The sequence below is a fragment of the Leptonychotes weddellii genome, chromosome 4 (genome assembly GCF_054177405.1).
Source record: "Leptonychotes weddellii isolate Sample4059 chromosome 4, ASM5417740v2, whole genome shotgun sequence".
Classification (NCBI taxonomy): Eukaryota; Metazoa; Chordata; class Mammalia; order Carnivora; family Phocidae; genus Leptonychotes; species Leptonychotes weddellii.
The window spans coordinates 103,380,300-103,395,784 of NC_138372.1; the positions used below are offsets into that span (position 1 = coordinate 103,380,300).

At 40.7% G+C, this 15,485-nt stretch overlaps 1 protein-coding gene across 2 annotated transcripts in view; it reads left to right on the forward strand.

Annotated features, from left to right (window-relative positions):
• Window positions 1-15,485, forward strand: part of XKR4 (XK related 4) — a 417,069-nt gene that overhangs the window by 244,569 nt on the left and 157,015 nt on the right. For both annotated transcript variants that reach the window (XR_014144174.1, XM_081816001.1), the window contains exon 2: window positions 1,597-1,796. Coding sequence is in view for 1 of the 2 variants with exons in the window: in XM_081816001.1 (XP_081672127.1) it covers window positions 1,597-1,796 (200 nt within the window). In the remaining variant the exon portion in view is untranslated. The remainder of the gene's footprint in view (window positions 1-1,596; window positions 1,797-15,485) is intronic.

A 15,485-nucleotide genomic window follows, 5' to 3' on the forward strand; every position in this document is an offset into this window, starting at 1 on the left:
GACGATGGACTCTGAAAAACAAACAGGGTTCTAGAGGGGAGGGGGTGGGAGGATGGGTTAGCCTGGTGGTGGGTATTGAGGAGGGCACATTCTGCATGGAGCACTGGGTGTTATGCACAAACAATGAATCATGGAACACTTCATCTAAAACTAATGATGTAATGTATGGGGATTAACATAAGAATAAAAAAAATAAAATAAAATAAATTAAAATTTATCCTAAAAAAAAAAAAAATGATCAAACTTGAATCTGATCAACAGTAACTACCCAACTGAAGAAAACACAAAGGACAAATATGTTAACCATACCACATGTGTGCAATCATCAAAACCAAGACAGTGAAAAATAGGCAGGAAATTAAAAAAAAAAAAGGAAGAAGAATCGTGGTATAAAAGAGACATAAGATACATATCAAATAATCATCACATATAGGTCTTGTTGGGATTGTATTTCAAACAAACCCTAAGGAAAATATGATCATCGGGAAAATATGAAAACTGAGTATTTTTGATAATATTAAATTATCCTTATTTGTAATGTAATAATGGTATGGCATTTATGTTTGTCAATTACATTTAATAAAATACTTACAGATGGGGCGCCTGGGTGGCTCAGTTGGTTAAGCGACTGCCTTCGGCTCAGGTCATGATCCTGGAGTCCCGGGATCGAGTCCCGCATCGGGCTCCCTGCTCGGCAGGGAGTCTGCTTCTCCCCCTCCCACTCCCTGTTTGTGTTCCCTCTCTCGCTGTGTCTTTCTCTGTCAAATAAATAAATAAAATCTTTAAAAAAAAAAATACTTACAGATGAAATAACATGATGCTTGGGATTTGCTTCAAGATTATCTGGTGTCATAGAGTAAGTGAAGGTATAAATAAAAAATTATGTATGGTGCATACATGTATCAATAATTACTTAATCTGGGTGAAACATATAGTGGATTCAATACACTATTTTTTCTCCTCTGTATATGTTTGAAATTTTCAATAATAAAACATTTATTTTAGAAGACATCAGGAGGGTTTGAAAGCACATGCATTCTAGTACCTCAGACTTGCATGGCGCCCTAGGAGAAATCCATCTCCTGAGTACCATTGAGCACATAAAGAAACTGACCAGAAAGGGTGTGTGTAGATTGCCAAAGTGGCAAATCCCTTCTACACCTGAGTTTCCAACACATTTCATATTTCAAGTCAGTGGATTTCCTCTAATGAGGCCAAAGATTGCAGGGACTTCTCAAAGCAAAGATTTAAGAATAAGGGTATTTGGGGCACCTGGGTGGCTCAGTTGTTAAGTGTTTGCCTTCAGCTCAGGTCATGATCCCGGGGTCCTGGGATCGAGCCCTGAATTGGGCTCCCTGCTCGGTGGAAGCCTGCTTCTCCCTCTCCCACTCCCCTTGCTTGTGTTCCCTCTTTCACTGTCTCTCTCTGTCAAATAAATAAATAAAATCTAAAAAAAAAAGAATAAGGGTACTTATTAAGCAGTTATCTTTGGGCCTTAAATTAATAAGCCACTAAAGTAACTGTTTCTTGTGGGCTTGGTGTTTGAATTATAAATGATCACTCATTTCTTTCTTATTCTCCATGTTTTCTTTCTAGATATTTCCACACAATCTACTTAGGTATTCGAAGTCGACAGAGTGGGGAGAATGACAGATGGAGGTTTTACTGGAAAATGGTGTATGAGTATGCAGATGTGAGTATGCTGCATTTGCTAGCCACCTTTCTGGAAAGTGCTCCACAGCTGGTCCTGCAGCTCTGCATTATCGTACAGACTCATAGCTTACAGGCCCTCCAAGGTAAGGGCTTGTAATTTGGTTTCTGACTTTGGGGAAAGATTGGCTACTTTTGTCACAATCCAAAAAACTGTTCTAATACCCTTTATTGACAGAGGCCATGGTTCTCCCTGTTAGATGTCTGCTATTTGACAAAAGAATTTGTGAATGACGTGTGTTTTCTTCTTCACGATTACTTGTGATGGTTAATTTACAGAAAGACAATTCTTTTTTGCCTTCAAGCTGTCCTCTGAGTAGGAAAAACATTTCTATGATTTTACGTTTGGTCAGAATGAAAATAGAGGCAACTGGGTTTTTCTGGCTTGTGTGATAGAGTAATTTCCAAAACCTTGAAAAAAAAAAAAAAAGACCTAGCTCTCTTTCTTTCTAATAATATTTATACACATGTTTGAAAATGAGGGTAATCTCTATCATTTCCTTTTGACATTAAGAAACAGAATGAGATCAAAAGGAAATAGATTACTATAATATTGTTTTCAAAGTCATAGGAGAAAAAATGTTGTCAATATTTAACAATACATTGTTTATATACTACTAAGTTTTATAAAACAAATATTATCAGATTAATATTTTTGTGTTTTGCTGTCTTGTTTGATAACCTCATCACTAAGACTGTCACTTATCTGCACTGATGTTTCCTTAGGCTCTGCTATTCAAATCTTTTCTAGCAGCAAGAAGATCAGACAGACCAGTGGGTGCATAGGTGAATAAATGGGTGGGTGGATGGATAGCCATTTTGTAAATAAGGAGTCTCCTGGCAATTTGTCTATCTTATAACTAAATAGATTTTGTGAATCAGTTAACATAACATGCTCATTTTGTTTCCATCTCATTAGAGCCTTTGCTGTGACTTCCTCTATGTACACACATGTTAGTGTCCTGTTCTGGGCTATGCTCTAACTTGAGATTTGATCTGGTTGGTCCGGGGAATCTCTACAGTGTCCTTGTAACATTTTATAGCAAGGAGTACATTAGCTTAGACTGAGCACTTTACTTGGCGAGGTGTGGGTGGCATATTAGAGGAGAAGAAAGATGGAGAGTGTACTGGTAGCCAAGGACCCGTTTATTTGTGAATTTCTGGCCAACCCTGGCTCCACACTAGAATAGCTTTGGTCTAAGAAGTTTGAGGAAAGGGTCAAAGAGATCTGTGAGCTGTGATTCTCAAATGCTAGAAAGCAAATTGGAAGAAAGAGAAAGTCATGTTTTAGCACAGAAACAGACAAGAAAAGCCTGGAGAAAATAAGAAGTATAAATTAGCTGTGAACGACTGTCTTTAGTGGTGAAAGACCACAGGCTGCAGAGAGAGGATCTGGATTTGGTCACTCACTTCCTTGCTGTGAGACCTTGTGCAGGTCACTTAATGTCTCTGGGCCCCCGCTTCTCCAATGTAAAGGTCACCAGTGAAACTAGATTAATTTCAAACTCCTTGGAGCTCTGTTCCATCTCTCTCTCTGTCTCAAATAAATAAATAAAATCTTAAAAATAATAATAATAGTAATTACACAAAAGGAATACCCAGGCACAAATGTGGAGTATTGCAAGCTGCCTTCCTGTGGCCCAAGATTACTGGGTGTCCCTACTGGTTTTCTAAAAAATTTAGAAAATCATAGAGAAGTTTTTATCCTAAAGATGGTGGAGATAGAGCAAGAAAAAAGAGAGAGGGCCTAAGAAAATGAGATCACTTTGGTTGGAGAGTTTTATGTAGTTTTATAGAAAAAAAAATAGAAAGCAATCCTTACTTTTTCTCAGATTATTCATTCTAAGCACAGGAATCAAAATTTCTGTTTCACAGAGTTGTGACTCTTCACTGACACCTGGTGTCCCCAGCTTATCTGTTAAGCTCACATTTGCATGAGGCTTACTTTGGGAGCCAGACCTCATCCTCCGCCAAGGCAAGCCATGCTGTCAGAATTGGAAAGCTGTAGGGAAAATGTGTTCTATATCGCTCCCAAGGTGGTCAAAAGATAGGCTGATTCAAAGATCACTAGGATCAATGCAAGTCATTGAGTGCAAGATGAGGAATTAGCCTTCTGGGTGGGTCTTGGTGTTGCCATTTTTTAACAAGGAAGGTGGGCAGAAAGCTATGTCAAAGACCAAACAGTGGAAAATACATGACAGCAAACAACAACCAGAAAACCTCCAGCAAATGAAGATGAGCCCAGGCAACACTACCTGAATCAGTTTGCATTTTGAAGAGAAACCTGTCTTCAGAGAGAGCTTCCAAATTCAACCCTCCGCTGATAGATGATCCCACTTAAAATGTTACCAGCTTATAAATTAAACTGTGTGAATAAATTACAGGAACAAAGCTTTTCTCCTCTAGAAGAAGAAAAATAAATGTGATAGAAGCTAGTCTGACATATATTTTCATATATATTTATGGTATAAGATTCTTGGGATTTATATATAAAAACACAACTTTCTGCAATGGATGCAAATAATCAATGGCATGAACCCTCTGAAGTATTTGCAAATAGCTCTGAATTAAAAACTGTAAAATATTCTTATTTAGCAGGTAGAGAGTGGTCCTAAGTCTGCAAGTCATTCTTGTATATGCCTGTCTAGAATTATTAGTTTTTAAGATAAAAACAATAATGCCTTTTTATCCCAATTTCGATCATCTATTACTCTCTGAAGGACACTCTTTTAAACACCAGTAAGAAAATCAAAGAAGAGATGTGACATTTTAAAACAGATGCTTAAAAATTGCATCCTCCTTATGGAAGGAAGTTGGCATCGCCTTAAAACACTGTTAGCTGTGAAAATCCTTTCTCAGCATTCCCTACTTTTTGAATAATTAAGTCAGAGGTACCTCATTGGACTGGAGGCTGACAGGCTCAGTGGTGAGCTGTGCAAGTAAAGTGTCATGGTTTCTCAGTTGACACTATCCCAGGAAGGACTCAGGCCTCCTGCCCTGAGACCAGGAATCAGAATAAGGCAGAAACTCGGACGTGAACATCCAGTCTTTTCGCTCCACGTTGTTACCTTAGACACAACTGTTGCTCTTCATTGGATCTGGAGTTTTCCTAGGAATATCTATCTCTGAAGTTAAGAAACACTCAAGAGGATGCAATTGTACATGCATAGCTAAGATGGTACAAGTGCAGAAGTTTCCAGTATACACCTCATTATGATTTTCCAATCCAATTCCTTATCCTTGCCAGAAGAGGAAGAGACAGACAGAGGAGGCAGACGCCGGGGGCGCGGGGGGGCGGTGGGAGAAGAGAGAAAAATGCAGGAAGGAAGGAAAGAAAGAGGGATAGGGAGAGAGAGGGAGGGAGAAAGACTGCCTGGTAAACTAAGATGGGCAACGGTGCACCTGTTCGTCTTAATTTGAGGACACTGCTCTCGGTGTTAAAGATATTAAGATGTGGTCTGAGGCCTGTCTATCCTATTTTCAAGCAACATCTCAAACCCATCCCAGGCCTTTGATTATATCTAAATGGTATGAGAAAAGGTAAATGGATAACTGTCTACGTTCTGTAGAAAGAAATTACCCTACCTGGTCTTTTGGATGTAAAATGAGCAAGCTACACCTAGAGGGTCTCTAAGTCACTTCGAGTTTTGTGAGTGTGATTCTCTGAATACTCAGTTTTGGTTGTGCAGACCCAGCCTCCCAAAGTTGGAGGAGAAGATACTGATTCATGTACAAACAAGTGTCCACAGGCCTTCCCTAGCAATGCATCATTGCTCAGCACCGGGCTCCATGCTCCATGCTCCACGTTCCATGCTCCATGAAGCAGCCTGGGGAATGATGTGCAGCATCATGGCACACCATGTATTCCCTGTGTGTGTGTGTGTGTGTGTGTGTGTGTGTGTGTGTAAGCCACAGCCCAGGCTGGTACAGCTCAGTCGCCTGGCTCTGACGGCCAGGTGTGTATGCCCACCAGTGAACATGAAGGAACAATGATTCCTCATAAGGAACCATCTACGTAAACCAGAAAGAATCAGGCCTTCATGAGATATAAGTTGGGTTCCAATCAGCGAACCCAAATATTTCCACTCTTGAGCTGGCTTCAGTAATTCATTTCCAATTTCTACAGTTACTTGTCATTACTAGAAAATCTCATTTTATACTCAACATGTACTGAGCTGTGACGTGCAGAGTGAGTGGCAAACAAATGCCTTCCCACGGGCCATGTGTCCAGGACAGCTTTGTTGAGCAAGAAAAATACAAACACCTACTTCGATTCTGATTTCTTCAGATCCCAAACCCCACATGCTGCCCCTTTTGCCAACAGTTTATACTGAATAGTTTGTGAAAAGAAGAGAGGAAGGGGGTTGGGAGACGTTTTTTAATTGTTCTTTTCCTGCCTTACCTCCCTTGAGACCACTGAGAAAGTCACAAGTGAAGAGGCTGTCCTCAAACATCCAGGACTATGCCCAGCAAACGCGGGGAACTCAGACATCCCCAAAGTGTGAAAAACACCTCATTTGCCATGACCTGATGAGGACTTTCGAGGCCTGAATCATGGGATATCCAGTCATTCAACCTCACGGCCAAGCAGGTAGAGCCCCACCCAGCTACCTGTACATGGTTCAGGTCAGAGAAGAAACCCAGGTGCCTCCAGGGCAAGACCTTCGTCCTCTGCCAGACACCTGTCTCTGCATGTGCCTGGCTCCACCTCTGGGTTTCTTCAAGGCAAGAGTGCCAGCCTGTGAGTGGGACTGTGTCCCACATCCCTTTAGATCTGTCTACTTTGCAGTTGTTATTTTCATTCGTTAATTAACACATTTATCGAACGTCTATTATGTGCATGATGGTGTGTGAAGCTCTGCAAAATTTGTCCTAAAAAAGTTCATGTTTTTATTAAAAGTTCATAATGTGACATTATAAACAACATGACAAAACATATTTAGAAACACCTAATTTATCTGGGTGTATTCTAGAATGTTCCATTTTCTAGATGGGATACTTTAAATGAGAGGAACCCTTAGAGCATATCTAGCTCACCCTTCCCCATTGAGGGGCCACCGAGCCTCTGCTTGAGCCCATCGTTCATTATACGGCACTTGTGACTCAATCACAGACTCTGTTGGAAAAGGCCTTACTGGGCATCTAGCCCATCACTCTACCTGACACATGAATCTCTGATCAGTTCTGCCTTCCCTCACTTCATTCAATCTCAGGCTCCACCATCTCGCCAGGAAGGCTAGTCATCATCATAAGTCTGATAAGCAAAAGCTCTTCTCTCCAACTTTGAGCAAGCAATACCCCATCCTCTCTGTAGAATGTTCTTCCCGATGCCCTTAGTGCATTGAACGTTCATGCCAAGCAGGTTACTTTTAGTCCACGGGCACCAGTTTTCTCCTCTAGTTGAGCCGAACACTTCACAAGAGTTATTTTGGGTTTCTGAAGCTATTCATTTTAACTGCCATGTTCTTGTGACCACTCAGTTTAATTAGCTAGCATATAAACTGATGAAATCTGAATGTGGAAAAAAGAGGTGTTTCCCTGAAATCAGAGCTGACAGTTTCAGGAACAGTGGATCAGACCAGAGCATTGCTTTCCTAATCAGGCGGCATCAAAGCATCAGGACCCCTCTCCTGTCACCCGTTGTCTGGCCCTCAGAGGTGGTTTGTGCTGCCCTGGAGGCTGCAGGTTGTGAGGACTGCACCTTGGCCCCTCTGTAGCCACCAGCCCTCCTTTGCACAAGGCTAACCAAGATGTGTATGCACCTGCCTCCAATGTCCCCGGACCACTCCGTGGGGTTTAGTGTTGTATCTCTGAACATTAGCTCCTTTTGTTTTTTTTTTTGGCTTTTTGTGATGATATGTCACTTAAGAGTGCCATCCCTCATCAGGAATGCAGAACATGTTAGATATTCCTAAAGAAGAGATTTAAATCAGGACATCTACTCCAATGGGTGCTGGGATGCTGAGAGGACAAAAAGCAGATGTCATCAAAGTAAAGAGATCCCCTATTAAAGGGAGAAGCTTCCCACCCCCCCCCACCTCCCTAGGGCCAGAGGAATGAAGGAGTAAGTGCTCAGATCTCTGGGGAGGGCACAGTCTGGTGGGTGTGGGTGACAAAGGGACGGGGCATAAGGGCTACTGAGGCTGCCCCCGGGAAGCTGGCCAGGCAGGGATGGAGCAAGGCCTCCTGGACATGGTGAGGCTGTGCGGCTGCAGGCCAAGAGAAGCTGGGGACAGGAGACAGGAGCTTTAGAGGCCAGTGAGGATAGGATGCTGATCTGAGCTGGAATCCAGAAAAAAGTCTCCTCACCTCTCCTCCTACCTTCCAACATGCTGCTAGTGCTACCTCTCAGCAGAACTTAATGGGAAACCAGCTGGTCAGGAAGTCAGGGAAATCTCCGCAGCCCCGGCCCCACCTCTCAGACAAGAGGTAACCCACTCCCCATTCTGCTTTGTTACTTATGCCTGCTTCCAGCTAAGAAATGATAACAGAGCTTGTTAAAGCCAGAAAGACCACTGTATGGGACAAATGCACAGGCTTTAGATCATGGCGATTGTGTGTCATGTGAAAGATATACAAGCGGCTAAATTTGACGATTGATATGTCGTCCTTCAGTGTATGACCACAGAGCTCAAGTGGCCATGTAGCAGTGTCCAGCAATCTTACCTGATTTCTCCTTGAAATTCACCGTCCTGCCCCCAAACTCACTGCATTCTCATCCTTGCAACACTCTGCATCTTGCACCCTGCACTGCTGGCCTCACTTCTTATTTGAGTGAGAAAACAGAAGCAGTCAACCAAGCTGCTTTATCTTCCATTCTAACTACTGCTCTACCAGCTTCTGTGCCTACCTGGGGTCCCTCCATTTACAAGGATAAACTGTGAGTGAGCCTATCTATCCACCCCTCCTCTGTGCTGGATTCTGTCCCCGCTCACCTACTCAAGCATCTTGTTGGTGAAATTAGCTTCTCTCCCTCTCCTACATTATCAGCTTTTCCTTTTACTGCACCCATAAGCAAGCATCCTGTAATCACCCCCATCTTTATTAAAGACAAAAATTTGTCCTTATCACCTACTACCATCATACCTTCTTGCTCTTCACAAACTCCTTGAAAGATTCATCTACCTTCTCTCCTCTTCCTCACTTCCTATTCTGTGTATCAGTTTTTGTTTTATAATTTTTAAAACACTATTTTTGAAGTATACCACATATACAGGAAAGTACACAATCATCATAAGAAACTTCTACCAAGAGAAGAACATGAGCAGTGTCATGGAAGCTCTGTGCTTCACACATCCACACCAACGTCTCCTCCATTCTCCCTAAGTGGGATCATTATTCTGATAAATGGGTTTTCCAGGGTTTTGAGCTTTTTATAAATAGAATCATACATTATTGTGCATGGGTGTGCATGTGCACGTCTGTGTGTTTCTGGGGTTTTTTTTCATTCAGCATTATGCACATAACTGTAACTGATTTTCATCACTCTAAAATAAGCCATTGTAAGAATAAACCTCAGTTTATTTATCCATTCTACTGTTGTTCATGGATGCCTGGTTTGTTCTTGGTTTAAGGGTATTATGAATGATGATACTATGGATGGTTTTTATATGCCTTTACACATGTACACATATTTCTCTTAGTTAAGACCTAAGAGTGAAATCACTGAGTCATGAAGTACAGGGACGTTGAACTTTAGTGAATGATGCCAAAGTATTTTCCAAAGTGGTCGTACCAATTCACAGTCGTTCCTACAGCAGTGTATTTGTGTTGATTTCTCCAAATCTTCTCCAAAATTTCGCATCATTGGTCTTCTTAATTCTAGCCATGAGTAGGATCTCAATGTGTTTTTAATTTGCATTTCCTGATAATGATCAAGCTAAAAAGCATCCTTGATTCTTCTCTTCTTCCTCACCCTTTTTACCCAATCCATCAGTAAGTTCTATCTGCTCCATCCTCAAAATACATTTCAAAGCTGATCACCCTACACCACCTCCACCCCACACTCTCATCCAAGCTATAATCTAGCTAGAATTCTCCAATGAACTGCTCTCCCTGCTTCATCCTTGCCTCCACACGGTCTATTTGCCATACAGCCACCATACTGATCTTTGTATCTTTTTATCACTTTACTTACCTCTTTAAAATTCTGATGAGCCTTCATAGCAATTAAAACAAGTTCAACATTTTTTTAATGAGTGTGAGACAAGGTGCCCTGGTTTGGTACCTCCACACCTCTCTACTCTCCCCCTACTTGCCCAAATCTGATAGCATTGATTCACTATTTCTTGGACATGCCACATTGGCATTTGCTGTTCCCTTGCCTTGTCGTTCCCTCAGGTCTTCATATGACTCATCCTCTTCACTCAGGACCACATTCAAGCATCACTTCTAAAACTCACATCACCTTCCCCGCCAATAGACTTTCCCTTTCCCTCCCTCTTCACTCTGTTATTTTTCGCAATAGCCAATTGAAACTTTATTCGTTCACATGAATTGTTGTTATTATTCTTCTCTGTCATCCCAACTGGTGGGTAAGCTGCATGAGAACAAGGAATATAGAGATGAGATTGAAAAATAGAAAGCTCTCAAAAAGTATTTGACTAAAGAATTCAGTATGTAATTGCCATGCTTGGGATCTATCTTATTTTTACTGGTTTCTCAATTGGACTAGGCAGTATATACTGCTGGTTAAGTTTCCATGGAAAATCATAGTGTTATTTTACATGGATGAAAGACATAATATAAGCTCCCCTCAAATATTGTGTTTTTAAGACTTCTACATATTTGGAAAATTTAAAATATTACCTTTTTATTCTCTATTACATCTGCTATTCAAGATAGAATGAAAAGCACAAATACATACAAAGAAAATCAAAACTGTCTTCCTGACAGAAATAATAAAAATCCTGCCACTGAGAAATAATTAGTGATTATATTTTATTGCTTATTATTATAGACTTCTTTCACATTTTAGTATATATTACATTAAAATAGAATTAAAATATGGATACTGTTTTATAACCTCCTTTTATTGACAACACACCATAAACATATATCCGTAACTATGTGTATATAGTTTCTAACAACTGCATAATTTACCAACAAGGATTATCTTTTTCTTTTCCATTAATTTCCTATTTTTAAAATTATAAGTTATCAAATTATATTAAGAACTAAATCTTTGGGGCGCCTGGGTGGCTCAGTTGGTTAAGCTACTGCCTTCGGCTCAGATCATGATCCTGGAGTCCCGGGATCGAGTCCCGCATCGGGCTCCCTGCTCGGCAGGGAGTCTGCTTCTCCCTCTGATCCTCTCCCTCTCATGCTCTCTGTCTCCCATTCTCTCTCTCAAATAAATAAATAAAAATAAAAAATCTTAAAAGAAAAAAAAAAGAACTAAATCTTTGCAGATAGACTCAATTATTTCTCAAAGATAAATACGTAAAAGTGAAATTGCTGGATTTAAGGGCAGGGTTTGAAGGCTTTTGATACGTAATGCCAGAGTGGCAATTTTAAAATACACTTCTTAAGAAGAATTCTTCAGTGTCTCAAGTTTCTGATCCATATCCACAGGAAGTCAATGAGGGCAATAATCATGACAAGGACTGAAAAATAGGCAAATCTTTTGATATGTAGGAAAGAGCTCTTAATAGTGCCCATTCACATATGAAGGGCTAAATTCCTGGACGCGTCCTCATTCCTTCCCTTGTTACTTCATTGTATCCACCTTTATAAAATTTTTTTGTTATGTTATGTTAGTCACCATACCGTACATCATTAGTTTTTGATGTAGTGATCCATATTAAATCTTTTCTACTAAGCAGCAACATTTGCTTGTTGATGAAACAAAATTTTAAGAACAGCTTCATCAGAGACTTTTGATTTGAACCAAAATTGTAAGGAAAGATGATGCAAGTTTCTTGAAACATATGACAAAAATCTGACCAAGGAAAACTTCTAAAGAGTTAAACAATACAAAAATGGTAAAACAGCAACCTCTACACTGGACAGTTGTGATCTCTTTTGGCTTTATGAGCATACTGAATTTATGCAATAGCATTTAGTGCAAAGCCCTGCCGGGTATTAAAAAAAATAAATAAAAGGTAGCATGTCCTTCCTTCCAGGTGCTGACAAATACAGTAAAGGCTGCCAAAAACAAGGGTAAGGTTAGCAACGATGCCTGTGCTCAAAGGCTATTACACATTCCTTCCTGGCAGCACGGACCACCACACTTGGCACATACCAGGCAGTCAATGGATATTTGTTGGATAAAAAAGAATGAATGCCTGCTCTGTGGCAGAGCCCTATGCTAGGTGTGATTGATATAAAAACAAATGGCACAGCCCCAGCCCCTCAAAGAATCCAGCCAACTGGAAAAGAAAAACCAAAAAGCCATTTTAACTCTTTTCTATTCTATGTTCTGTTTGTGGCCACGTTAAGACTCTTTGGTGACAGAAGACTGATCTCATACGGAGAATGATACGGGGAAGCAGAATTGCCGTGCTTGCTGTCTATATTCAGAAAAGATGTCAAGCAATGTTGGAAGAATCGGGGAAGTTTTCATGAAAAGAATGGCTTCTGAGCTGGGTCACAAATGATACCTAACTTTTTTTCATATTCTATTAAAAAAAAATAGAAATGTGAACAAAACCAGAGGGGGAGGCTGGTGGTTTTTTCTATGCCTGTCTATTCAGTAATGCTAGTGATACTAGTCACCTCATAGCAGTGGGATTGTTGGTGTTATTTATAGTACAGGATTAAGATTTATTTCTCACCCTTGAAGGATCTTTCTAGTAGCAGGGTAAGTCCTTGCATACATGCTTTTAAAGAAATACAGCCTATTTTCCTCCATCTCTCACTTTTCAGCCTGTGTTTTTGCACTGTTATGTACTTGGGATTCTCAATAGATACATCAATAAAATAGTAAACTGCCAGTCTGCTTAATCGATACATATAAGGAGTTGAGTTTTAAAGACTATCAACAACTTTGTAGGGAGAGACTTAGAAAACTGACATGACCTGTGGGCCATACTGCTCCACTCTATTGAAAAGTATTAGCAGAATAAATGATGAGTGTCATGGGGGTAATGATATTATTGATCTCTTTATTTCACATTCAATAGCTTCTGAGTCACGGTACCTCCCCAAGTTATACTTAGAATAAAAGAGAGATGCTTCATTTGCTTATCATTGATTCAAGTGCTTGAAATCAACTCTGCATGGTAGATCAGCGCCCGGCACAGCTGTGAATAGTTTTGAATTTGAATCATTTTGAACATAATATGAAATAAGGGCCTGACTATTTTTAGGTTCTACTTAATTATCTCCAATAATCAAGCACAAATCTTGGTATTTTTCCACTCAGTCTTCCCCCTCTCTCCCTCTCCCCTTCCTTGTGAGATGTGAGTGAGTTTGTATGCATGTTTGGGCATTGGGTCCCAATGTGGGGATATGGTGGGGTCAACGGGTAATAATAATTACGCGTGTATGAGAAGAGACCCAGAGAGAGGTGTAGAGTGTTTGCTACAACCCTGCTGGAACAGAGAGGCATACATAAATAAAGGGCTGTCTGCAGCGAATAGCATCCCCAAACACTGGCTGTTCCTTTGCCTTTTTCATGGCTTTGTTTTGCCAACCTCCAACCTCCCCAAATTTCAGTAGCATTTCAATACTTCACACCTTCAAGGAACAGAAGCCCACGTTTATTTTCCATTTCCCTGACCTTTAGCCCAAACTCAGAGCAGGTATTTACTTTGACTGACTATCAACATACTATAATTATTATTTCTAAACACTAAAAATAACTACTGTTGAATAGTCAAAATACTCCCTGAGCAGGGACAAGGCAAGGTCAACTTAACACAAAATTCACAAGTGCCTTACTATGGTATTTCCCCAAATAGCCTTCCCCCCCCTGCCAGGAAGCCACAGACAGTTTAAGGATCAGGATTTTATGACTCCATTCTGATTGGGTGGGTGGATGAGGGAAGCTCCCACAACCATTTGAATAGTTTTCCTGATGAAACCTGCTCTTCGTGGACAAACTTTTGCCATGCCAAAGCGTGCATTCCAGTCAAGAAATGCATTTTGCATTCATTCGGCAGATTGGAATTAGACTGAATCTTAAAGCATTCCTTAGACATGTGTTAATATTTTCTTGATGACTCAGCAGGATAAAGAACAAGATCATTTCCAGTTGATTGATGCAAGGAAGGCTTTTTTTAAAAAAATGTCCCACTCGTGCATAGGACTGTGTATGTATGAGAGATCCAGAGTCCTGCATGCTGTCAAAGCCAGATGCAAGCAGGAGGAAAAAGAAGCAACTGATTCAATTGGTATGTAAACGGTCCTCTGTATAAAACCATGGGGAGACTCACTCCTCAAAGCACACAATGAGCCACTGATTGCAGAAGGATAGGGCCTGCAGAGCGCTGCCTGCCTGAGATTTGGTCAGCACTTTCATTGTGATCCTAAATTTCCAAGCTTTCCACTCAGCTGTAGGAAAAGTCTGAGAGTCTGGGAGACAAACGAGACTCCGAGACTCCAAAACTCCAAAACTTTTTAACCATCCATAATATTATCAGTTCAAACTCTTGGACAATTCTATGGGGCTCCAGTTCTCAGTGTGGGGTTGGAACATAGGAGTTTCCAGTGTGTAGGCTTTAGCAAAAGCCAGAACTTCCAGATTTTTGTTAACTAAAACTCTAAGTTAAAATTCAAACATAAGAAATGTAAAACATAGCTCCTATGATGTAAATAGGGCACAAATATTTTTGATCTAGGCTTTAGGAATAAATGACTGAGTCAATAAAAGCACAGACTGTAAAAAAAATTAGCATAGAAAAGTAAAGCAGCTACAAAAACCATTTGAAGTAAATTGCATTTTTAAATGATTTTATTTTTATTTATTTGAGAGAGAGAAAGCATGATTGGGAGGAGGAACAGAGGGAGAGGGAGAGAATCTCAAGCAGATTCTACACTGAGCCCGAAGTGGGGCTTGATCTCATGAACCCAAGATAGTGACCTGAGCTGAAATCAAGAGTTGGCTGCTCAACTGACTGAGCCACCCAGGCGCCCCTGAAGTAAATTGCATTTTGAAGTGTTTTGTGAACACAGGAGACATTAATTTCAAATTCAAGGATGCTAGGAAATTTCATGAAAGAGGGAGTATTGGATCTCAAAGAATAAGTGAAATGAGGGGCTCCTAGGTGGCTCACTCAGTTAAGCATCCGACTCTTGATTTTCAGCTCAGGTTGGGATCTCAGGGTTGTGAGATTGAGCCCTGCACTGGGCATGGAACATGCTTGAGATTCTCTCTCTCCCTCCCCCTCTGCCGCTAACCCCCCACTCTCTCTTTCTCGCTCTCTCAAAAAAAAAAGGTGAAATGATTTTGAACGCTTGGGAGGCAGACCTGCTGGGCCCTGAAGTGGAAGTCAGACCATGAGTCATATGTGTCATCAATCACACTGCCAACTCCAGGCTCCAGGAAATAGGAGGGGAATAACATGAACTTGATCCTGAAGCTCGAGGGTCCTGAAAAACACTCTTTGTTCCTAAGGTCCAGCAACACATCTCTCAACAACAGGTTGCAGTGTCTTAATTAGGACCTAAGGGAATCTTCATTAATTAGTACATTCATTTACTCAATAAACATTTGTTGAGTGCCCATCCATGACAGGCACTGATCTGGATAACCAGGAAAACGAAGATGACTAAAACCATTTACGCTTGCAGAGCTTCCAGACTACTAATAATGAGCAACATACAAACAACTA